The 26,542-nt window shown below is 29.6% G+C and overlaps 2 protein-coding genes and 1 long non-coding RNA gene across 5 annotated transcripts in view; 2 read left to right on the top strand and 1 right to left on the bottom strand.

Moving 5' to 3' along the window:
* The window catches only part of Ets98B (DNA-binding protein Ets98B), a 121,973-nt gene extending 116,809 nt beyond the window's left edge, over window positions 1-5,164 (top strand). For both annotated transcript variants that reach the window (XM_014414899.2, XM_014414900.3), the window contains exon 5: window positions 3,588-5,164. In XM_014414899.2, coding sequence (XP_014270385.1) covers window positions 3,588-3,943 — 356 coding nt within the window. In that variant the 3' untranslated portion in view covers window positions 3,944-5,164. The remainder of the gene's footprint in view (window positions 1-3,587) is intronic.
* Window positions 5,165-12,230: 7,066 nt separating this feature from the next.
* On the top strand, window positions 12,231-19,510 carry LOC136796223 (uncharacterized). The gene is made up of 3 exons (XR_010843915.1): window positions 12,231-12,281; window positions 12,380-12,443; window positions 19,014-19,510. It is a non-coding gene; the product is annotated as an uncharacterized lncRNA (long non-coding RNA).
* LOC106677159 (transmembrane protein 237) lies at window positions 17,947-26,247 on the bottom strand. 2 transcript variants are annotated; one of them, XM_014414895.3, is made up of 8 exons: window positions 26,113-26,247; window positions 25,949-26,038; window positions 25,571-25,687; window positions 22,891-23,038; window positions 22,572-22,686; window positions 19,832-19,965; window positions 19,556-19,751; window positions 17,947-18,365 (listed from the first exon to the last, which is right to left on the bottom strand). In XM_014414895.3, exons 1-8 carry the CDS (start codon window positions 26,156-26,158, stop codon window positions 18,144-18,146), a joined length of 1,068 nt encoding a protein of 355 aa, XP_014270381.1. In that variant the 5' UTR covers window positions 26,159-26,247; the 3' UTR covers window positions 17,947-18,143. The 2 variants fall into 2 exon arrangements, with proteins under 2 accessions (XP_014270381.1, XP_014270382.1); XM_014414896.2 differs by adding an exon at window positions 25,762-25,865 and having other exon boundaries at window positions 25,949-26,237.
* Between the last annotated feature and the right edge of the window lie 295 nt (window positions 26,248-26,542).

Below are 26,542 nucleotides of genomic sequence, written 5' to 3'. Positions count from 1 at the left end.
TTCCATTTAACACGCTTTAACATAGATCATGAATACCCCTATTGTAGCCAATACAAATAACCCATTCACACGCTTGTAAAAATTTACCAAAACTCTTACAGCACCTTTACAGATCCTTATCTTATATTTTGGTCTTAAATCCTTTTATCTGAGCTACAGTTCCTATCTGTTAAAAAAAGACTAATTTCTGAATCTCCATTTTCAATCTATACACTATTTCCCTTAACAATAGACAAATTTTGAGCTTAAAAAAAAAGAAAATAAATATATATTGTTCCTAGTTCTCCTCTTTATTAAGAATTTAGTCCAAAGTCCAACGTTTCGGCTCATTCGGCCATCGTCAAGGACAATCTTAAAATCCAATTTACATAATACAATAACAATTATTGTTATGATAGCAAGGTGTAATAGAGGTAAATTGATTATAATTAAAAGTTTTAATATTAATGAAAGAGTGAAAAAATACGGTAATTTTGACTGAAACTAATGACCTGGGCAGAATATCCTGCAGACATTTTTTTTTTTTAAATAATTTATGTGAGTGTAATTTTTAAGATTGTTTTTAGTCATCCATCAGGACCTCAATGTCCCATATGTTGCCAATTTCGCCAGAACCAGATACCAATCCTTCCATGATAAACTTCTCAACCACCCAAATCCACTTGTTTCTAACCTGGTTTCTCTTTAATTGCCTAATAATCCTTCTAAGCGTCTGAAAAGAAGAGGGCCTTGGGATCTTCTCCTCTAGAAATGCTGATGGAGTTCTATCAATGGATAGATTCTCCACATGTTTGTATCATGTTACTGTATCACCTACAGCAAATTTACCTGTTGTATATATTTTTATACAGTTGTAAAAAACATTAAATAAATTATAAAAAAAAAAGAATGTCCTTGAGGATGGCCGAATGTTGACGTTGGACTTTTGAGAAAAAAAAGAATGTTTTGAGACTTTAATTTGGATACAATTAATTTTATTTAAACAATAATAACCATTCTTGAAACAGTGAAAAGATTATATAATAAATAAGTTTCATTTATTTAAAAATACACATATTTTTGCTGACCGCAGCCTTCGACCATCTTCTCGTCATATAAAATGTTACTTCGGTGTTTCATGATAGTTCCTTCCGTTATTGGTGTTTTGCCAAAGCATTCTATCGACTTAGCGAAGTATAATTAAGTTTCCAGATGGATTATGGAGGCCATAATACCCGTTCGAGCTTTCTCTGATAATGATAGAATAACGAGTTATTGTGATTGTCTATTTAGAAGGATTGCGAAAACGACCTTGCCAAGGCTCCACAAGTGTTGATAATTTATTTAAATTGCCCTTGCAAGTTAATTGTTTCAGTAAGAAATTTGTATTTGTTCTTAGGCTAGCGGTAAAGGTTAATCGAGTTTCTTTTGAACGGATCGTTCCCGAAGGAGTACTAGTGGGAGTGCAACCTTGAGATCTCGCTCTCCTTGGCTCCCTCCTTCTTCCTAAACAGTTTATTTTTTTATTTTGTTTCGTCTCTTTTCTTTCTGTTATTTATATTTTTTTTTCTCTCTTTTATTCATTCCGTTTATGTTCTACGGGCGGAGGCTCTCGGGCGAGACAACAAACGTCTCCTTTTCTGGGTTTATTGCCGAACGTCGCCGCTGTCGGGTACCGGCTCTTATCGATTTAAGTACGTATTAAGTTGGTCGTAAACGCCACTCCTTTATTCCGACCTCTAAGCCGTAAAATACTTGAATAAATCCTAACGGACTGACCAGAATTCCCTTGATCACTTAGCACTAGCAGCCGTCACAGAAACACAACTCTGTAAATTTGTAATCAAATATTGACGTTTCAAAATCCCAAGAAAGTAATTTATACACATAACATTAACATGGGAAAACATAAAAAAAAACAAAAAAAAAACCGTAGCCTTTTCTAAAAAAGGTAATAGTTTATCTCAGCTCCCCCCCCCCCCAAAAAAGGCGGGAACAATTACTTCTTGAACAGACTGTACGTCGATAACTATATAGGTTAGTTTATAATATTAACTGCCTTTTAAGAGGGTAAATTTCTTTCCCTTCATGCTTACTTCTTTCTCGCTTTAGTTAAAGTTTAACTTATAAATATCGGCATTTAATACTTCTGATGTTTATGACCAACATTACTCTCGGAATCTTTTACTTTTTCCAATATGAAACTCTACTGTCAGACAATCTTCAGTATTAGATATTTAATATTAGAATACATAATACAAAATAAAAATATCACAGATATTACAAAATAAAAATATTAGATATTATATATTTCAAGCAATCATTCGAATCTATAACCAGAAACTCTACAAATGAAGCATTTATTTTATTCTTACTTAATAGGTAATATACATTTTAAGGTTTTAATTTTACAAAAAAAGAACTTATATACACATTAACATATATTGTATATGCAAATATAGGATGTCACTACAATTATTTGAGGGGGGGATATAAAATTTCTTAATTGACAAATTACGTCTAACGATTCCATATTTCTATGTCTAATAATGTCCTAATTTTCCCACAGGTATAATTCTGAGGTTTGACATTTAACTCTTAATCTGCTCTTTGGATATAAGTCCGAAGATTCTACTGTATTTATTGGGTCAACTTAATTAGACTGTTTCCTCCAGTTTCCTTTTTAATTGTTTTCAAATAGGAACTTTTTCTTGTTCCTTTAGTAATACGTTCTTACGTCCATTCCCTCTGGAGGGAAAAATTCCCTCTAGAGGGAAAAATTCCCTGTTGAGTGGGCGGGTAATTCATGTTTAAAAGGTTTGTACAGTCTGGTCAAGAAGTAAGTGTTCCCGCCTTTTTTGGGGAACTCAGGTTAACTATTACCCTAAAAAAAATATGAACAATACAAAATAATTTAATAATTACTTTGATATTCTCTAAAATAAAATTATAAAAGTGCCTATACACGTTTGCCTAATAATGGCAAATTCGCGCATGCGCAAGTGTACCATTTTAGGCACCTAAGGGCGCTTGTGCTGCTTCCACACGTTTGTTTTCAACTAGCATTGTTTTAGAACTGTCAATAGATGAATATTCGTACTGTCTGAGTTTATGAATAGATGAATTAAACAATTTCCTCAACCTTTGGATTCAATAATTAACTCTAGTTTAATGTGTAAATCGTGTATCATAGCATTAAAAACCCTTACAAGATGTTTCTATACAGAGATTTTAAAAAATCTATTTTCTATGTATTGTTCCGCGCCCTGTAAAGCCTTATTTCTTTATAATTTTATTTGTTTACATTAGATTACAAGTTATATTAATTTATATATACTTGTAATTCATAACAATAAAAATGAAACAAGATTTTTTAATTAATTTATAGCAGAATATCTTATGAAAATGCAAGAGTTAAAATTGTTCAGATCAATGTTCGATTAAAAAAGAAAAATCTTGTCTGCGGTAATGTGTGGAAAGCTACCACTTTTAGAGTATTTTCTCTCGAAAGTTTGTTCAGGAATGATGCATTAGCTAGACTAACTGTAAGCACGTATTTTTTTTTTTGTTATACGATTGTCTTATGTGTTCTTGGATGTCTTTTCCAGATGAGGAGGACGAGGAAATGGGCGACAGCAGCCAGAACTCGCCCAAGAGCAGTTCGAGCCGCAGCGGTGGAGGCGGAGGTTCCCACATCCACCTCTGGCAGTTCCTGAAGGAGTTGCTGGCCTCTCCCTCAGTCTACGGCTCCTGCATCCGCTGGGTGGACCGCACTAACGGTGTCTTCAAGATCGAGGACTCCGTCAGGGTGGCCAGGCTCTGGGGCAAGAGGAAGAACAGGCCGGCGATGAACTACGACAAGCTCTCGAGGTCCATCAGGCAGTACTACAAGAAGGGCATCATGAAGAAGACAGAACGGTCCCAGCGCCTGGTTTACCAGTTCTGCCATCCCTACTGCCTCTAGTTCCTCTCCTCCGGATTGCCCAAGCAAACTGGACGAGAGGGAGACATCTCATGTAAATAGTTATCGACTTACCCCCAAGTTGATCCGGAGTTATAGTATGTAATTTCGGAGCCAGTAAAGGGGTGAGAAAAGTGTATGCCTTTTTTTGGCAAGTTGTATATAATTTTTTTTATTTAATTTTTTTTGTTTCTCAATGTTGTATATTATTAGTCGATCTGGAAGGTAATTTCTAGACGACTATAAAAATGTCTTTTTGGGTCTGATGTAGTATTCATCGACCCGCAGTTTGCTGACTTAGTATGACCGAAGTCGGGGGACGGTACTAGTCCTCATAATATGACAGTAGGGCAGAAGGGTCAGTGATTGTTTGTCCCATATATCTATGATATATTCATATGTAAGTTCTATGAACGGTTTAACATTATTGTAAATATATAATATATAATCTTGTACCTTTAATATATTCTAGTTCCCTTTAGAGTAAACTAACCAATTTTGTACATTCACTAACATTGTTTATATGTTTTGTTTTTTTTATCATCCAAGAGATAGACATTAAATGTTTCCCCTAATTAGACAATAGTATCGCAGTTATGGTGATGGTTTTTATCAATGTTTTCATATAAGAGTGAATTAAATTTACTTTATTCCATGAAGTCATAATTTTTTTTTTAATATATAACCAAGTAAGTAATTGTTTATGGTGTAACGAGAAAAATAAAATAGCCATTAAATGGCGGTTGATATTTAAATCTAGTGCATAGTTTTTAAAAGTAATTATAAATGTTTTAATTTTTTTAAAAATTTATCTTAAGATTTTAATTTTAACTTATTGTTACCATTAATTTTTATTTTTATAAATTAAAAAAAAAAAAATGCTAACCACAAATTACTGTTTTGTTACTTAAATATATATTTTATACTCATATCAAAGTTTTAAAGACTTTTATTTTTTATATGTTAGATAAACAAATAAGAATAGAATTTAAGAATTATTATTTCTAATTAGTAGAAATTTATAATTAAAATGGAGTAGCGAGTGATTTTATGCCATGACTTCATTATGCTATTTTTTTATGTTATTTTTTTTAATATTGCTCAAATGTAGTGCCTTTAGATTATTATATTGTAAAATTATTGTGATCTTTATCAGTGCCCATTTGTCTACATGTAGGTGAATAGTGTGGAATGGTTATTATACAATAAATTTTACCACCGAAATTGATATTTATTTATTATCCTTATTTTCTTTTTATTAAATTAATTAAGCTTAGATTAGGGTAAGTTTTATATTGAATCATCGATTTTGGAGGTCAAGGTAAATCAGTCAAATATTTTCACAGTGGTTTTTAGATTAACTTTTCATAAATTTAGTAAGTTATTCTAGTTTATTTCTGTACAGAACCTTCAGGAGTCATCAAAGTGATTAACTGAAATAAAGGGTATAAAGCTTTAGAGGTCTGTTTCCTAATCGAAACGGCAGAAAACTATCATAAAAAGTCATTAGAATGAGTACAAAAAATATATAATAATTCCATCAACAGTAGTACATTGAAAAAAAAACTTATATTTGTCACATAAATATTTATCTAGCGATACTTCACAGATAAGATTTATTTAGAATTGAGTCATAACAGAAAAAAAATCTTACTATCATAATAATAATAAAATTAATATTTATCACGTTGTTTTTCAAATTCAGGCGCTTTTGCTCAATTTAACTATGTTCATTGAGTCCTTTTCATTTTTTAAGCAAATAGTTCAAAAGTTATATAGGACTGTCGCTCCCTAGGGGTCTAAGTGGGATGGGTCCGGCTGAGAAGGATTGCCTTTCTTTGTATTATGATCTCCTGTTATGAGATTGTGACATGCCGTACATCGACCAACCTCGATAGATAAGTAAGGCTACCACGGAGGGCTGGAGAAGAGGCTCTTACACCATTTTTCAATTCCAGGCCCTTTTTAAATATTACTCAATTTAAATATCTTAAAGTCTCTTTTTCTCGTTCAAAGTAAATATTCCAAAAGGGACATAGGTCCATCACTCTCTGGAGGTCTTGGTGTGGCGGGTCTGGCCTGGAATGATTTTGGATTCTTGGCTTTAAAAAATAGTTTTTTAAACTTGAATGTACATAAAAATTAAAGATGAATGAAAAAAAAAAAATTATTCAAACCACATATCGTTAACATAGCAACATAACATAAGAGAATAACATTTATTCATGATAACAATGGGACAAAAGTCCTAATATAAGAGTACACAATGAATAAAACAAATCTCTCTATTATACAAAGAAGTTTTTAGTGATCACCATGTAATATTTTATTTTACTCCCTCAGCGAATTGAAAATTTTATCTATTAAATTTTAAAAAATGTTTAGAGTAATATTGTATTCCCCTCTTACAGTGCATTTGAAATACAGTAGAAGAGATATCACCCATTTTAGTTACCTAGCCCCTATAAGACCCAAGGGGCGTAGAAGAAAAAAAAAATATGAATATATTTTTATTTATCTCTCTCAGTGAATTAAAAACTTAGATTATGAAAAGTTAAAAAACTTTGAACTAGATGGTGAGTTGAAAATGTTAAGCCTGAAGATTTGAAAAAGAAAAGGAAGCACAATATATTTATTAGACTGTATAAAAAAATAATACAATCTGAACTACAGAATACTTGTAAATTACAGTTATACAATTTGGACAAGTAGTACAATTAAATGAATAGTTGTATAATTTGTAAAATAGAAGATAGGGGGCACCCCTCCCCCCTCCCAGTAACTAATCAAAATAAATAGTGAAACTGAAGCAGGCTATTAAAAACATATATAAAAAGTTACTTAATATAAAATAAAATTGAACATATGCATAAATTAAATTACTTGATATAATATATAAAAAACTTTAAAGCATAAAATTAATTTAAACATTTTCAACTGAACGGCTCATATCATTCAATTGAGTCGGCAATTTGGCTAAGTCCATTTTGGGGAAAATAAAATTATATTATTTTTCTTACTACTCATAAATTAATAACCTAGAATATTAAAAATGTATATAAACATCTAATTAAATAATTAAGGATTTTTAAAAATATATTTTAAAAAATTCACTCAGAAGAAAAAAAATACAGCATTTTATTTTTTTATTTAATATATAAATTTAAAAAAGATGTATTTTACTCCCTAAAATATTAATCTCTTCATATGTAGGCATGAGTCAGCCCTGTGGGTTCGGGAGCTCTCCAGGATTCATCTACCCTCATTAGGTGGGTACCCTTATTTGGGTAAAAGTCTTTTGGGCGAGAGTGATTCTGATCAAATCACCTCCTTGCATAACCGTTGATCTAGTAACAGTACTTCTTTACGAAGTACTGCACTCAGACCAGGGTGTCAGCTTTCATGGGTTGGAGCAGTACAAATTTAATTTTAATTTTATTGTAATGCCACTACTCAAAGTTGAGACATCTAATTCTTTTTTTGTCAGAATACTAACTAGGGGGACAGACTATAAAGTATAAGTAAGATAAAAGTCCATAATATTCTATAAAATTACATTGAAGTAAATTTTTTGTAATTTAAAACTTAAAATTATTAATTATTATTGATTTGATGATAAATAGAAATAAAGGTTTACAAAATTAACACAAATAACAATTTAATAATACTAAACTTATCTAAGCACTCTACTGCTTGATTACATCACTCTCTATACAAATATTGATCAAAAACAATCTCTATTAATGTAGTTTAAAAATTGAGCAATAGTAACTGAGCAAAACTGTGCTTAGAAATTGTACCACAATGAATCATTTCGACATGAAGAGATAACTACCATGATTTAGTAAAAGATATTAGCTATGACATAGGCACAATTTATGATGCAGATGTGCAATAAGACAGGATTTCAAAAAATACTTCTAATACCTAAAAACAAATACTTTTTTGGAATAATTGAAAAACTATTCATCTCCTAGAAAATTATACTCACTCTTTCGAAAGATAATGAAGTTCTCAGCAATCCATAACTAAAATCATCTAAATTGAACCAGTATTGTTTATATTTTGGACGCATGTGTATTTTCTAAATATTCTGTGCGGGTTTCCATAGAAACCTGTTTTATCTTTACATATAAAAGAATAGAAATAACTCACTGATTACTGTTTCTCAAAAAGAACAATGCTTATTAAGCAGATATTGTAATAAACAATCAAAAGTATCGACTGTGAAAGGTCTTTTGGCTATTGAAGAAAGAGCCGAAAAGACTTTTTGACAGATTTTCCATTAAAAATCAGCTAATAAGAAGTATCTGTTTGCAATAGAGCATCTATTAATAATATACGGACATTTACTAGTATATCCTATCCAAAATCAAATAAAGAAATAAGAGTATATTTAGTTTATATATTTTATCTTACCTCATCATCTCCAAAAAAATTGTGAGAACAAATTTCCAATGTACTTCTTCCAGCAATTAATTCTTATCTATTGATATTATTTTTCTTCTAATATATTTATGTTCGTTTCTACAGATTAAAGTAAAATAGTAATGGTTGTTATTCGTAAAATAAAAATTCTAGTAAAAACTAGCAAACATCATTTTGGAATTACCGCTCATTGCACCACTGAACCGTTCGTGAATTTTTCATTCGAAACAAATTAACTTAAAGATTTCCAAGATAGACCTTGAGGCAGGATTTACATGTTTACCACTTGCCGCAAATTCGAAGCTAGTATAGTATAGACGCTTAGTAAACAAAGGAAGCAACATAACATTTTCTCTATTTTCATTATTAACAAAATATAGATAGGCGAAATGAAAGGAGACGTAAATATCAGCAATGTAGGCTATTGATGATAAAAATTGATATAAATAGAACTGCATAACCTATAAATTCAACCTTCGTTCAACAAGAGTTAATTTTTAAATACAAAGATTGGAAAAATTCTTTGATTAATTAAAACACAGAGAGCACAAGCATTCATCCGTTAGCAGTTCTAAACCAACATCAGCCCAACTTTTGCCAGCCTATACAAATAACCCACCCACAAATTTGCGCCACAAATTTGAATTTGCCAGCGTTTGGCAAACGTGTAGAGACAGCTTTACAAATGCTTGGTAAACAAGGAAAGCAGCAAATGTCAGTATTCACACGCTTGTTTTGTTCTTTTGATTTTTTTTTCTCCTATTACATTCGATTTACTCTACTTTGATTATAAAAAGGAAAAAATAAAGATAAGCAAAATAAAAGGAAACGTAAATATCCACAATATAGGTGGTAGATGATGAAAATTCATATTTAATTATTTAGACATATAACGTCTTCATGAAAATATATTTGTGCTATGTTAAATAAAAAATTAACTGCTGAAGTTAATTAACAGGGTTAGAAACAATGTATTTACACCAAACGTGTTTGGCAAACGTGTATAAGTACCTTGAGATTCTCATTTTTTTAAATATTTGCTTTCTCACTACCATACTAGGAAATATGCTTTATTTTTGAACTGAAAAAGGAAAAAAAAAAATTAATGTTCTCAGAATCGAAAAGGTTCACTCAAATTTTAAGATGCATCTACATGTTAGCTAAACTAGAGCAAATTCGCACATCTCCTTGGAGTGAATTTGAGGCCGATCCTTCTAAAGGTGGATCCACATGTTGGCCGCTCGCCACGGATCGGGGGCTCGTACAAATGCTCGGCAAACAAAGAGCGGGCCATCCACATGTCAGTGTTATTCAGAGAGGCAAGCATGGCGGACATACTAGTGGTTTCAGCCATTGCACTTGGATTGTATTATTTTTATTACAAAAAAAGAAAATGAAAGGAAATTAAATATAAATAAATAAGATTAAATATAAAACTTATTATAAAAAGTACCAACAAACACCTTTAACCTCCTAACAGCTCTCAGTTGCAACTAGACAAAGAACAATGGTGTAGATGCTACACGAGCGCTCTCACGAACCCCTTTGATCTGTGTCCAAAAACCGACTCTCGACGGCTCGGCAAGGAGCTTAGGCCAACTCGTACAAGCCACCCATCCACATGCTCGCGTATGTCTGAGTTCGCCATGGCTCGGCCAACATGTAGAGGCCCCTTAATGTCGTTTTTTGAAAACAAATTGAAGGGCTTTGTGCTGCATCCACACGTTTTTTTTCGGTTTTGCACTGTTTTAGAACTGCCAATAGATGACTATTTATGCTTTCCATGTTTTGATTAATTTTGGAATTTCCCCAACCTTTATGCAGTACTATTTTTATGAATTTTTACTACGTACAATCTTCCTTTGTTTACCAAGCATTTTTACAAGTCTCGGATTTGTAGCAAGCGACTTACGTGTAGATCCAACAAAAGATATACAATCTTAAACTAATTTTATTTATTGATTCATAACAGTGGGGAAATTCTTTAATTAATTAAAATACGGATAGAAAAAATATTTATCTGTATGGAAGTTCCAAAACAATACTGAACATAAACGTGTAGACGCAGAACAAGTGTAGTTTGATTTGTGCCCATAAACCGAGATTCAACGGGTTGGCCAATAATTCAGACCAACTTATCTAAATAACTCATCCACATACTTGCTCATGAGAAAATTTACTATTGTTTAGCAAATGTGAGGCAGCACTTTTAGTCTCATAGCGTTTATATTGTAGATAACAGGTTTTTCATTTCAAAATATATTTCCTACTTTTATAGAAATATGCCCTATATAACAATTAATGCAGCTTACTTCTAAAATGGAGTTGAAATAAATATTCTGACATTATACCTTCCAGGAGCTATATGACATTTAGTATCTTTTTCTTTATAAACGATCATAGTTTCCTGGGAACAACCATTGTTATAACTTTGACATAACTTTCCTCATTTGTATTTCCTTATATTATTGAATCACGTACCTGTTATTTCCTTCGTATATTTTTCCTCCACTTATTGTTTGTGTAAAAAAAAAAAAAATCCAATTCTGTCCAGAAAAAGTTATTTATTTATTTTTATACCCTTTTAAAGTTTGTTCGATTGTTGCCGACATCTTTTGTTTTTAATAGGCTGTCTTTTGTTTATTCTATCTACTGAACCATTTTGATTAAATTGTACTGTCTTTTTGGAGTGAGGGCAGCCGTCCTATAGTTTTAATCACTAGAAAGCAAGCATAACAACACTACCGTTAAGTGGGGTGACTATCGTTCAGTTTTTCATGTATTTTATTCCTAATCCGATTTTTCCCTTTAATTTTGAACTATCAGGCTTCATTTTCATCACTGAGAAAAATGTTCTCCAACTATTAAGTTAAATAAACCAATATATTTTTATACAAATGTCATCTTGCAATACGGGTGAATTTGGTACACTTTATTTTATCATTGGATTCCAAGGATATAAATGCTGCACCATTGTCACCTTTTTTTTTCACTCCTTAGAGGTTCTAGGTTTCTGGACATAGAAAAACAATTTTCTAATTTTTTCCAATATATATAATATAGCTTAATTGATGAAAATGTTGCCAAATTGGGTAAGTTCTCACTACAAATTAAAGGATACCATTTTCCAGTTGCCCACTAATGTCATTATAAGTTAAGTTTTTCGTTAAAACGGTTTTACAAGCGCAGTGAAGGTAGAGTCAGTTTTGTTTACGAATAACAAACTTTAGTTTTCATTTTCCTGAATTGTGAACATGTTGATTGTTGAACATTTTGAGTATTCAATTCAAATTGATTGATTGATGAGAAATAATAGTTTATTTAAAATAATGTTACCAAATTACAATTTTCTTAGAATAGCTTGTATTTTGTATAATTGTTGCAGTTCATTAACTTAAAGAAAAAATAGAAGAAACGACCATCAGTACTATTAATTGAAGGAGTTAGTGGATGAAAATGCAATGTGACATTTTTTGGGTCTATATATCTAGTAAGAAGTACTCTAACCTCAAAATCCAATTAATAACTGAATTGCTAGATGTATAAAGGGCTGTGTACACTTCAACTCATAACAAGCTCCAACAAAAATAAAAAAAAGTGAACTTTGTTTTCTTAAAATTTACTATTTGTAACATAGCCCCTTCAATTCGTACAGATGTTTTATTTATCGTTCAAAAATTAGTCACATATGTATGATCACAAATAGCAAATTGTAAGTAGTGTAGTTATTAAACAATGTTGTAATTGCAATAGTTATTAATCATAAATTATACTATGTACTTGTAGTTTTATAGCAATTATTTGTTGTTTAACAGTTTTTCATTTTTGACATTTTTTGTGCCTATTTAGCTAGTGTGAGGCACTCTAACCTCAAAATACAATTAATAATTGAGATAGCTAGATATAGAAGAGGGTATGTACACTTCAAAACATAATAAGCTCAACAAAAAGAAATTGAATCTTGTTTTCTTAAGCATACCATTTGTAACATAATTCCTTCTATTGGTACAGATGTTTTGCTTATCGTTCAAAAATTGGTCACATATGATCAAAACGTAGAACACAAATAGAAAATGTAAGTAATGTTTTTATTGAACAATATTTTATTTGTAATAGTTATTAATCATAAATTACACTCTGTACTTATAGTAGTAATTATTTGCAGAAAGTATTTGTTCTAAAAAACTGTTTTTCATTTTTGACATTTTTTGTGCCTATCTAGCTAGTGTGAGGCACTCTAACCTCAAATTCCAATTAATAACTGAGATAGCCAGATGTAGAAGAAACTATGTACACTTCAAAACATAACAGGCTCCAACAAAAGAAAACTGAACTTTGTTTTCTTAATTTTTAGAATTTACTATTTGTAACATAATCCCTTCTATTGGTTTAGTTGTTTTGCTTGTCGTTCAAACATTAGCCGTTCAATTCGATTATTTAAAACGAGACTCATCAACTGCGAGCTTAGAAGCTATGAGTTATAAAGAGTGACCTTTAAAAAGGTATGCTCTTTGTACGAGGCAAGGTCAAACTCACTTTCACTTCCTTGATTCAGATTTGAGTCGCAGACCAAGGTAAACTTAACTGCCTCTTAAGACTGCAAAGACTACATTCACTAAGTGTGTTTTCAAACTAAGAATATAGCTTGCGATTGCAAGCCTTACGGAGGAAAGATGTCTGAGTCATTATAAGATTTATATAACTTGTTTTCATATTGAACAACATATATCCTAGGTGGACAGTTTTCTTTAATGCTTAAAACATAAACTTGTCCATCTAGTTGAGGCTAATTTAAATTCCGTCATAATATTTTATGTACGGTTAAAGAACAGCTCCATCTGTACAGATATAACAGGGAGCAGTCAGTCTGTCTTGACATATTAGGTTGATTGGCGATTTGCTACAAAACAAAAATACTTGCTAAATAAAAACAATAAAAATTTTTGCTACCAACAGACTTTTCATTATATAAAAAAAGGGCAAAATAAAGATAAGCAAAATGAAAAAAACTTAAATATCGGAAAAAAGACGGTATTTATACAAAAATAACGAAGCATTGCTGTATTTGAGGATGTATATAGATTTGATGAACACAATTAATAGTTTGAGAAGAAGATGGTTGGGGGAACGGTCAAATTGAAACACATATAACTTGATGTATCCTATTTAAGTGTGCCAACGTTTCGGCTAGAGTTTCTAGCCTTCTTCAGGGCTAAGAACAGAACAAGATAACAACCACAATAAGTATAGAAAATAAAAAATAAAATATAAACAGAATGACATAAAATTAATAATTTTACAGAATAGAATTAATAAAATGAAGTGATGAGAGAAGTGGGAAAAAAAATGTATACATATGTAACTGAAAAAGTGGATAAAATAACGTAATTAATTAAGGGAATAAAATAAAAATGAAGTTATATAATGCAAAGAAGTATGAACATATTAGTTATGAATAATTTAATAATTGAAATATGTTTGTGGCTTTAGCGCACTTGCTCAGCCTCCACTGGCTCATTACCAGTGATGCGGCGAGAGGGGTGCGCTGGAATCTTATGAGGTCTGCTCTACCCCTCACACGTGGGGGATAGAGTGGGCTCAGGGATCCTCAGGTCGATTGTGTAAATATTGTATATATTATTTTATCATTATGTTATTTTATTTTTCATACAGATAGTTTGATTATGTTCATCTTGTCTATTCTTTTGTTTGTATATATTTTAAGAGAGTTTTTTTTTTATTATTATTATTATTTATTTTTTTTAATTTTATTTATTTATTTATTTTTTTATTTTAGTATGTATGAGATTCATTCGTCACTATTACCTATTGCCCACAACTGTGTGGCAGATTGTAATATCTATCAATAAATAAATCTATCAATCTAGAAAAAAAAAAAAAAGATATTTGAAATATGGAAAGAAAAAGAAAATTGAGAGAGAGAAAATATATGTAACCATAATAATTTATAAAGATGCAAAATATAAGTAAAGTTTAACTAAAGAAATGATTTTTTTTTTAAAACAACAATAATAATATAGTGAACATAACTAATAACCTTGGTAAGGAAAATGGAGAAAAGAAGGGGTGGTAAAATAAAGAAAGAAAAATACAACGAACCTGTTAGCTTGAAAATCAAACGTCTATATGTTTATTGCAAATCACATTAGTTTTTAGCGTCGTCTTAAACCCTTAAATACTATTTAGGCGTTTGATTTCCGAGCTAACAGGTTCGTTTTATTTTTTTTATTTTTTCCTTTTTTTAGTTTACCACCCATTTTTTTCTTCACTTTTATCGATTTTCCTTACCTACGTTATTAGTTATGTTCACTATATTATTATTGTTATATAAAAAGATGGTCAGGGTAGCGGTCAAAACAGAAACAAAAATAGTTTACAACTATTTATTTTCCGACGTTTCGCCCCACTTTGAAGGGCTTCATCAGGGCTAAAAAGATACAAAATGATACAATGATAAGAATAAACATACAATGATAAGAATAAAAACAAGTAACAATGGCAAGAGTAAAATTCCTTTATAAAAATACGTAAAATATAAAGCTAAAAAGTACAGGTGATGCACATAAAACAAAAACAATACGGGGTAGGGGAAAAAAAATAATGATATAAAATGAGGAAAGAATTTATTATTTCCTAATATTTAATATTCATTTATTATCATTTTATATCATTATTTTTATTTTCTCTTCCCCGTATTGTTTTTGTTTTATGTGCATCTCCTGTACTTTTTTAGCTTTATATTTTACGTATTTTTATAAAGAAATTTTACTCTTGCCATTGTTACTTGTTTTTATTCTTATCATTGTATTTTATCTTTGTATTTTTATTCTTATCATTGTATCATTTTGTATCTTTTTAGCCCTGATGAAGCCCTGGAAAGTGGGGCGAAACGTCGGAAAATAAATAGTTGTAAACTATTTTTGTTTCTGTTTTGACCACAACCCTGACCATCTTCTTATATATCAATTTTTACGGTCAACTATATATACATATATTATTATTGTTGTTTTCAAAAAAATTGTCGTCATCCACGGTCAGCTATCTCTCTACTAGAGAAGCACAGTATAATGGACTAGGACTTTTACTTTAATATTACTTATAACCCTCTAGATTAATATTAGATAACAAAAATTAGTAGTATATCGTTTTTATTATTATTATAAATCTGACTTATTTAATTTAATTTTAAATTTCAATTCAATAACACAAAAAAAACCAAAAAAAAAACCGAGATTGCTTTAGTGATGTAAATTTATATTTGATATTATCTTTCCCCCCCCCCCCTACCTCCTATTTATTTAAATTTAAGCAATTACAATTATATACATTTAGTTAAAACTAAGAAAATTATATATTATCAATTGTAGAGATGTATATATATAATTTTCTTAGTTTTAAGTAAATGTATATAATTTTAATTGCTTAGATTTAAATAAATAGGATGTAGGAAAAAAAAAAATAATACCAAATATATTACATCACTAAAGCAATCTCCATTTTTTTTTTTTTTTTTGTGTTATTGAATTGAAATTTAAAATTAAATTAAATTATTTATCTATCTAATTATATTTTCTTCCTTAGCAGAATACATCTTTCATTTTTTTCGTTCTTTAACAAATATAGAATTGAATTGAAATTTAAAATAAAATTAAATAAGTCAGAGTTATACTAATAATAAAAACGATGTACTATTAATTTTTGTTGTCTAGAGGGTTATAAGGAATAATAAAGTAAAAGTCCTAGTCCATTATACTGTCTCTAGTAACAGTTAAAGTAACTGTTATTTTAATAATTTTTTTTGTGTACACCTAATATAATTTTCCAAAATTTTATTGGATTCTGTTTAATTATATATATATAAATAATTAACCGTATATTTTCAAATTATGAAGAAGACGGTATTATCATTACTAAACCTGATTTAAATGGAACCTATAACACTTGCTGAATGTAGCGCGATCTATGAACAGTTTTAAAAACTACTCAGTAGTTTACCCGTTACTCAACAGATAGTGCTATGCGACCAGACCTTATTTATTATTTGAGATATTTGTACAAGAGCCCAAGAGGAGAAAAAATGCTGTTATCTTACCCCAATTTTTGATTACTTTAATGAAAACTATGTATAATTACTAGTCAAAACTGATGAGTCTACCAAGTATAGGTAGGGGGAATAAAAAAGGACGGCGGTTTGAAAGCGATAAAAAAATTTAATTTTTCATTCAGAGCTCTATATCTTAAAAAGTAAGAACAACACAACAAAACGTCATTTAAAGAATAGCAAAATTGCTAAAATATGACCCCTAATAGAGTTATTTACGTTAAATAGTTCTCGAGATATAGCTTTTTAAAAAGCAACATTTCATAAAAATGGGATGTACTGAAAGATCAGTAGTTAGTGAATTTATTTTGAAAAATTTATATCTCAAAAATCATTTGACGAACAGATGTCTATTAGCACTCAAATTAAAGCTAGTTTAATGAGCTATGAAGTAGTTTATTACATTTATCTTTGTAGGAATAATAGTTTTCATGAAGTTTGCTAATATAAATTGATTTATAGTTGTTCGGACAAATTTTTATTAGCCAAATTTATATTCATATGAGAATATCATAAAAACTACTACCACTACAAAGATAATTGTCTTAAACTACTTTATAGTAAGTTAAATTTCCTTTATTTTGAGAGTTGGCAGACATATGTACGTCTTATGGGTCTAGAGATATATTTTTTCAAAAATCCAACATTTTATACGAACAACTAGAAATTAACATTTTGTGAGTTTATTTTTTCAAATATCACAAGAACTACAAGTCCTACAAAGATAAACATTATTAATTATTTTATAGTAAATATAACTAGCTTTAATTTGAGCGCTGGCAGACATCTGTACGTCAAATGGTTTCTGAAATGAAGTTTTTCATAAATCAAACTTTTATTGTCCGAAGAACTATGCTTGAATTTTAGCAAATATCATGAAAACTACTATTCCTACAAAGTTAAAGATCATCAACTTCTGTATAGTCCATTACACTAGCTTTAATTTGAGTGCTGATAGACATCTGTACATCACATAGTTGCTGAGATATAGATTTCTCAAAATAAATTAACAAACTACTAATCTTTCACTAGATTTTTAAGAAATTTTGCTTTTTAAAAAGCTATATCTCGAGAAAATTTACTTTTCTTTAAATAATGTTCTCTTATATTTTCTAGTGCTGTTGGTAGTTTTTAAGATATATAGAGCTCTGAATGAAAAATTAATATTTTTTTAAGGTTTGGAAACAGCCGCCATTTTTTATCTCCCCTACCTATACTTGGCAGACTCATCAATTTTGACTATTGATTATACATAGTTTTTATTGAAGTAATCAAAAATTGGGGAGAAATAACTGCCTTTTTTTCTTCCTGGCTCTTGTACTATATGGAGAACTGTAGTGGTGTGTCAAAATATTCTCATTACAATTTATTTAAAAAAAATAAAACAAAAAAATTTGTAGCTAAGAAATTATATAAATGATAATAGGAGTGATGTGTTTTGAAGGAACACTTAACATAGGCCAACAATTTTTTATTATGTACATGTAATACTATGTTTGAGCATTAAACATATTCTATGTTATATTAGATAAAAATATTCATTTAGAGATGATTATAATTAAAGATCATAAATAAAATAATTATAAATGAATCAATGGGTTACATCATTTCTTTTAAATTCAATCTTACGAAATAAAACAAAAACAAAAAAGACTAATGTAGCGGAAGTTCACTAATGTTAAGTGGAACAAAACTTTGATTCTGATAGCCGTTTGAAACTGGTGAACTACAAGCTTCGTACTTCTTCATTCCCAACAAATGAATGTAGAACAAGTCTTCGTTTCTTGTTAGAGTCACTAAGAGCCATCCAAGAAAGCACAGGAACATGTAAATTAAGGTCAGCATCTTCCAAAAGCTTACGTTTTCCAAAAGTTCCTTAAAAAAATATATATAAAAGCAATTCATTAATCGGAAACAGCAAATAATCTAAAAAGAGACTACCTCTCAAATAGATATGTACAGCTGTAAACAGAAAAAAAAATATAAAAGCAATTCATTAATCGGAAACAGCAAATAATCTAAAAAGAGAGTACCTTTCAAATAGATATTTACAGCTGTAAACAGAAAAAAAAACATCACTTTAATTTAGAACAGATGTGGCATATCAAGAGTAACTGTAACTAACCAAAAACCTGTAATACGTCAGTTCCAGAGAATTCAACATATACAATGGGGTGTATTAAAAAAAAAAAAAATGACCGTTTTCCAACCAAATATTTATATTATTATTTCTTTAATATAAAATACAATTAATACTCAAAGTATAGCCCATTGTTATCTACAGTCATTAGCCATCTGCTAGTCAATTGCTCGGTCCGCTACACTGATACTATTCTTCGGAATGGAAGAACTCTTGGACCACAATTTCAACTTTTACAAAATTTTTTCCCTTGAAGGAAATAGGCCATGGATCGAAACAAGTAATAATTTAGGATTGATGGTGGTGTGAGGTCTGGACTATGGGGTGTATGAGGCAGGAGTTCGAACCCATGAAGTTCTTTAAACTTTTCTGTTGTTCGACAGGAAGTTTGAGGATGATTGCTGAGGAATAAGTTCATGAGGGACCAACCTACTGCTCTTTTTCACCTTCCCCAAGAAGAGTAGATGGCGACTAACAGTATCCTTCGATACACCACACTTCCTGGCAAGTTCACGGATACTAGTGGATGGATTTGACTCAACAGCTTCCTGCAGAACCTCATCAGTATCCATTAATGGTCGCCCGGAGCCTTCTTCGTTTCAAACGTAGTATCTTCACAGCTACATTGTTCAAAACAACACAGCGCAGTGCGCTGGTCAAGGATACCTTCCCCTTCATATTTAATAATTTCATGAGTTGCTTCAGTGGCTATGAAATTTTTTTCCAGTAATGCCTTGAAATTATGAGAATTTCATAGGACACTCATGTTTCTTATTTGAAACAAATAACTAAACTGAGGCTTTTTTTGAAGAAGTCGAATGGGATTAAACAAGCTTATGGAATGCTCTAAGAGGATTATTAAGTATTGGTAAGTATATAAAATACAATTAATATAATAAACAATTAATATATTTGAATTGTTTACCTGTTTCTCTTTCTCATCAAGGTTTTCATTTTGTGAAGGATTTGTAGTCATCATTTTATGAATTATGTAATCGTTATAAGGAGCAGTAATAAGAAAAATAATCATTGCGCTTAAGTATATTATCAAAACGTAACCTATTTTTCTTCTTTGGAAGGTATCAATCAAATGCTGCAGATCAGCGTGGGCCAGGTCCAACCTGTAAAATAAGTGTAATATTCAATACAGAATTAAATAAAAAAAAAAAAAAATTATGTTACTAAAAGTAAGATTACTTGCCAATCAAAAATAGATACGAGGCATATTGTCAATATAACAAAAAACAACGTTCGGCAAACTTCAGATATGATGGCGAAAAAAAACCATAAATCTAAAACTTCTGAATTGTGCTTTGAATTAGACATCATTATTATCTGAAAATGAAAGTATTAAATTTTAATCTCATTAATGCTAAATATTTTCTTTTGTCCCAAGTCATTTTGGGAGCTTAAAATAAAAAGAATCTGGTGTACCCACACATCTTTCACTCACTGTCCTCTATTGAAGTGAAATTAGTCTTGTATGTCTTAAACCAGCTATTTATTTATTATTCAGAATGAAGATATGTTTCATATATACATGAATGATAGTAAAATTTGACTATTGAAATAACAACCACAGAAATAGGAAAATTTTTAATTATCAAATTCTTTTATATTTTATATCCTTGACTGCTCCAATGCTTCACAATCGCTATATTTGAGAATGTGTATACATTAATTGAACACTATTGAAACTGTGATATTAATTAATATATTGATGAATTGATAAGGTGGTAACTATAGTAACATAAATGGTAACAGCTAACTTCATTGTAAATTGTTGATACTGGTCCAATGTAATTGATTTTTTTCTTACACTTTTAGACAATATGATTATTTATGATACTAACATTTTATAATAATCATCACATTTTATAAATCATAAATATACATAATAATACACATATAATATTCATTTTTATATATCAGATAAAAAACTAAAAGCACTTAAAAACATACATTAAATAAAAGAAATAAATGTTTGGACTTTTATTTTTTTTTTTTTAACGAAAAACTTTTATTTTTCTCTTGCTGTAAAAATTTGCATTTTAGGGTTTCTCGAGATGGGAATAAAGATTATTAACTTTGTTCCTGCCAAGGAAACAATAGTTCAACAAAAGATAACGAAGCTGTATACACATCAAAAGAGATCTGGCAGTCTTGGTTTTAACTGATTTGAACTTCTGTCTCTATTTTTCCCCTCTAGTTATTCATAAAATTCTTTATGAATTTTATTTAAAATAAAATTCTTGAGTTGCAGGCCTACCTTCTACGCCATAACCCCTGATGAAGACCTAAAATTCAGGTCGAAACGTCGGCATAAAATAAATAAATATGGTTTTGTTTATTTATATTGTTCTTTGCTGACCGCACCCCCCAACAAACTTCTCCAATCATAAAATTCTTTGATATTTGATATTTAAACATTGTTTATTATTGCTGAAAATGAAGACAGATTATTTATTTAAAATTAAAGGTACCTTAGAGGAAGATTTTTTAAACATTCGGCATTTAGCCAAGTTGGAATATTTCAAAGAGGATAAAACTTAACTGATATCAAAGATAATATAGTTTTACGTCGATATAGTAGGTTCAAGCAAAATAATTCCGTTTTTAGAAAATCAAAAAAATGTGTCAAATTGATTTCTAAAATGGCACTTTCGATCAGTCAATTTTATTTTTAAAAAGGTGCTATAACATTCAATGCAAATAAACCTTAAATATAGGATTTCAGTTCTGTTCGATGACTCTTTTTAGTGCTAGGTTTTTTACATATAGACCATTTTGCAAGACTTGATTATTTGGATACAGGGGACCGCAAAACGTGTATTTTTGTTCACAATAAATCCTGTTACTATATATTTCATTTGGTGGTAAGTAAAATAAAAATATTTAATATAAAAAAAAAATGTATATACATTTTGGACCTGTTTATTGTAAGTCATTAATACTAGCAACATATCTTTAATCAATCATGGTCAAAATATTAATTAGAGAACCAGTTTATCTTCCATATGGCTAAAGGTAATTGGCAAGTTTGTGAACACTGTTACAAGAAAACTTAGCCTACAGTGACCCAGTGACAAGGTGAGGGCTGCGCTTAGATCTCGAAGAGTATCGTGGGGGATAGAGTGGGCTCGGTGATCCTCAGGTCAAAAGTGTAAATATTCTACATAATAGTACAAATGTGACTAGTGATTTTATTTTTATATTAGTTATAAATTTTACTTATTTTTTATTTTATCCTTATTACTTCATGTACATAGTTGATTATGTTCATTTTATTTATCTTTCGGTTTATATAAATATAGAGATTTTATTATTATATTTTTTGGCCAAGACTCCCATTGGTCCTATACTGCCTAACCATGGTTGGGGGTCAAAGTTCTTCATTTTGTGGGACTGCCACTCAATGAAAAAAGTCAACTTCCCGGGCCGGATTCGAACCGGTACCGCCAATAGACATCAAATTGGTAAGACTGTCTTAACCACTGAGCTACGGGCGGCCCTAGATTATTATTATTATTTATTTTATAATTTTGGTATGAATGTGATCATTTATCACAGTATTGCGAAAGTTGTGGCAGATTGTAATATTTATCAATTAATAAATATTACTGGAAGAAGATAATTGACTGTATGAAGCAGATTGTAGGAAGAAAGTCCAGGGGGCGGTCGATAAAGGTAACAAAATAGTAAATGAAAACTATTTTGATACCTTTATTGACCGCCACCTATCTTCCTACAGTAAACATCACAATTAAAAAAAAAAAATACAAGATATGTGTACTGATGGAGATAATTTTATATTTTTGAGTGCACTCGCACATCTACAGCTACTGAATAAACAGTTTATTTACTATTTGATTTATTTTGACCACACCCGGACTACCTTCCTTTTATCAATTAATAAATATTATTGTTATTATCAAACTAACTATAATAAATGCTAGGAGTGAGGCACCGGCTAAAATTCCAAGCAATATCCTGCTGATGGTTGAGCATGCCTTTTCAGTTATGATCGCCATATCCAGTGGAGTTCTAAATCCAGACCTGTAATGAAATTAAAAAAATAAAATACCTTTTTAGCCTCAAAATTATTTTATTTGTTGTCAGTAATGAGACTCCTAAAAATATTGCCAATCCTAATATCCTACTAAAAAGGTTCTAAATCCAAGATATTTCTAGGAGAAATGTTTGGTGATATAATAACTTCAATTGTCGACTAATTGAATAATATAATTCAATGATATTCACCCAATCTGCTCTAAGTAAACTTCTCTTGTGCTGAAATTAAAGTTTTCCAATAGCTCCCTCGGGGCTTTGACAAATTTTCCATTTTGTTCGATATAAACATCACCCATTCCAGTGGCTGGACCTCTATGCGACATAGTGTATGATGTTCCTAAAATTAAGATAAAAATGGGATGATAAATAATTTTTTTTTTTTGTTAGTACTTACTATAGTAAGTAACATATATATAATTACATTTTAATAACATTAAAAATAATTTTTTTCCTTACTCCAACAGTCTATCTATGAGGGAAGGTTATATTATATTTAGTGCACAACTCATTAGGTTTAACCTTGTATAAGGGAGGGGGTATGCTTCTAGGCCAGTGATGCCAGAAGGCGGGGTCTATTCCTTTCATAGGTATGATAGGCTTTCTGAATTACTATTAATTCTCAGTCGCTCTTTTGTTGTAAACATTAAATATTCTAAAAAATAATGTTTACTATTTTGGCTTTTTTTTTTTTTTTTTTTTTTTTTTTTTTTTTTTTTTTTTTATCGGAACAATTGTTTATTGTTTAAGATTGATGACTTTTTATAATCAACTTTTTCCATTATATCAGAAACAATTACTTATATATATACCAAACATTATATACTAATGATTTCCTTAAAATAAATTAATTGTTATTAACTGTAGTCAGAAAACATTAATTAAAAAAATTACTCCTTACTGTTTTGAATAGTAAATATATTTTGGGATCCTTAATATTTACATTGAAATGAGTCTAAACAGAACAGAGAAAGAAGCACAAATTTTTCGAGAACGGCTTAGTGAATTTTCATTATATATATATTAAATTATTGGAAATAGCATTTACAACTTTTGTTCTCTTCACATTTGTGATCAAATGAACTCTTTCACATTATGCAAAATCCCCATTAACTTCAATCTAAAGTTTCCTTCAAGAAGCATGGCCTAATTCGCTCTCGTTAGTGTCATTTTTGCTTAGGAGAGTCGGGTTATAGTACCCCCCTGCATTCAACAAGGTATTGTTAATAGATCCTGATTTTTGTCCCAGTTAAATGTTTTTTTAAATAAATGATTTCTGGTTTATAATCCCTTCCCTTCTCCACAACCATCGCCAATTAGATAATTGGTTTGAAGAAGAAAACATGGAAAGAGAAAATATAAGTATTCTTATAGCTCCGTGGTTCTCAAAGTTTGTTAAATTCACAATTAATGTAGTAAATAAACTAAAATAATTATAAGAAATGATATGGTTTCTATTTTATTTACTTCAATAGTTTATTAATACAATTACTAAATAACATAATAATAATAATAATAATAACAGGAAAGCATTGCCACTTGATGTGCTCAGAGCGGCTCAACAAGCGGTTCTCTTTATTTATTTATTTATTTTTTGACATTTCAGCCCACTTAGTTGAGCTTCATCAGGGCTGTTCAAGTTGATAGCTTTAGAATCATTCACATTAGAGACATAATGTGAAAATAAATAGTTCTTAACATTTTTTTACCCCAACCCTGACCATCTTCTTCATAATAAATAAATTAAACATAGACTAGAAATTAAAAAAATATAATTACTATCAATTATAGTGAATAATAAACTATGAAATAAATTAATGATGAGAAGATAGTTGACAGTGGATAATATATATGAGGAGATGTTTGGTTATGTTTTCTTTTCTTTTTTCCTGATCTTTCCTTTTCGTTTTCTATTCTTTTCTTATTTTCCTCAGCCATGTCATTAATTATGTTCACAATATATCATTATTATCATATTTTCTAATCGTTTCTTTTGTCTTACTTAACTTTATGTTTTGTTTCTTTATTCTAGTATTTTACTTACATATTTAATTAATAAGGTATATTTTCTTTATCTTTTTTTTTTTTTTCCGTACTTCAATTTCAAATTATTATTATAAAATCAAAATATTCATATTTCTTTGCATAGTATAAATTTATATTTTATTTCCTTGATTCTGTTATTCTACTTACATATTTACTTACCTATATATTTGTTTTATTTCCCACTTCTTTCATTACTTTGTTTTTAATCATTTTCATTTTGTAAATATATTTACTAACTAGATTTTCATATGCATTTTATTATTTATTCTTTCCTCTTACTTTATTTTAATATTAGTCTTTTGATACAGCCTTTATTTTCTTATAATACTTAAACTATTTGTGTCTTTCAACACTATTTATATACATAAATATAAGGATATCCTTAATGCTAGAGATTTTCTAATCATTCTGTATATCTTTTTATTCACTGGTTGTTATCTTGTTTTTTTGTTCTTAGCCCTGATGAAGGCTAGAAATTCGCGGAAACATTGGCACTAATATATAAGTTTTAACTTATTTTTGTTCTTCTCTGACCGCACCCCCTACCATCTTCTCCTCATATATGAAATAAATTATGAGGTGTAGATAGTTGACCGTAGCTTAATGATTAGAGGAGTTTGTCATGTTAGGCCTATATGTCGGTATAAAATAAATAAATATGGTTTTGATGTTGTTCTTTGCTGACCGCATCCCCCGGTCCACCAAACTTCTTCAATCATGAAATAAATTAGATGTTTCGATGAGAAACAATTAACAAAAATCAAATATAATTTCAAAGGAACACTCTAATTAAGAATATTTGTATAAAAAGATTTTCTTTTAATACCTGAAGTGTAAGTTTGATTATTATATGCTTGATTGTAATCTACGATATCATCTTTCAATTCCCTCAACACACCGATAATATTTGAAGAATGGCTATGTCCTCGTTGTAATTGCAAACCTAAAATATAAATGAAGAAGAAATATAAATTATAAATTGATATGATTAGATATGAGGTGATTTATACAGCTCACATTGTGCGTTATTAACTCTGTTTAATACATAAGTTCGGCCGGACATATATCTTGAAAGACATTTGTGCTGATTGCATTTTCTACAATTACCCATTGAATCCAATCTAATTAATAAAAGTGCTTAGGTAAACAAAGTGATGAGGCTATTTTTGAGAAAAACACATGTTAGGATACTTAAGTTCAATACCTGGACTAGATGTTTGTTCATAATGAACATGTTTCTCATGTTCTGAGTGTATCCTTTTAATACTTTCTGCTGAGTTACTCTTTCTACTACCTGATGGATCACTCATTATAAAACAGGTAAAAATATAACATTGAAAAAAAAAAAATTCTGTTGCTAATTAATACTTAATGATAAGTTATTCCAAGAGACCTGGAATACGAATAAAATCATCAAGAACCAGAGTAAAATATAAATGTTTAATTAACGTCAGCATCTTGTTATGGTTTGACTGTAGTAAACAGTTTCCATGGATATTATTTTCATAATTAAAACAAACAAAACAGAGAATTAAAAAAATATTAATATAAGAAGTATGGTTCAAGATAAACGATTATAATATTTAGTGAGTAAATTTAGGTGTAAAATTTAAAAACTCAGAATTACTAGAAAGCGATTTCATATTGAACAATCCGCTTTTTTCAATAAAATAATTTTTGCTCAATTCATTCGAAAAGATTTTAATTTGTGATTGAAATAATTATTAAAAATTTATTTTTAATAATTTTACTGTATATTATTTGAATTAATTGCTAATTTACTAAAATATATAAGTTT

This window comes from Halyomorpha halys, unplaced genomic scaffold, assembly GCF_000696795.3.
Source record: "Halyomorpha halys isolate HHAL.00 unplaced genomic scaffold, Hhal_1.1 Scaffold89.1, whole genome shotgun sequence".
Classification (NCBI taxonomy): Eukaryota; Metazoa; Arthropoda; class Insecta; order Hemiptera; family Pentatomidae; genus Halyomorpha; species Halyomorpha halys.
This window is presented reverse-complemented; position numbering and strand designations above follow the sequence as displayed.

Bases quoted from the DNA above. Each gene is read 5' to 3' on its own strand.
- LOC106677159 (XM_014414895.3), bottom strand. From the start codon at position 26,158: ATGATTTTATTCGTATTCCAGGTCTCTTGGAATAACTTATCATTAA. The intron at 25,688-25,948 runs GTATTGAACTTA...TTTATATTTTAG, and splicing joins TGAACAAACATCTAGTCCAG to GTTTGCAATTACAACGAGGA. The intron at 18,366-19,555 runs GTAAACAATTCA...TATTTTTTTAAG, and splicing joins TTGATGAGAAAGAGAAACAG to GAACTTTTGGAAAACGTAAG.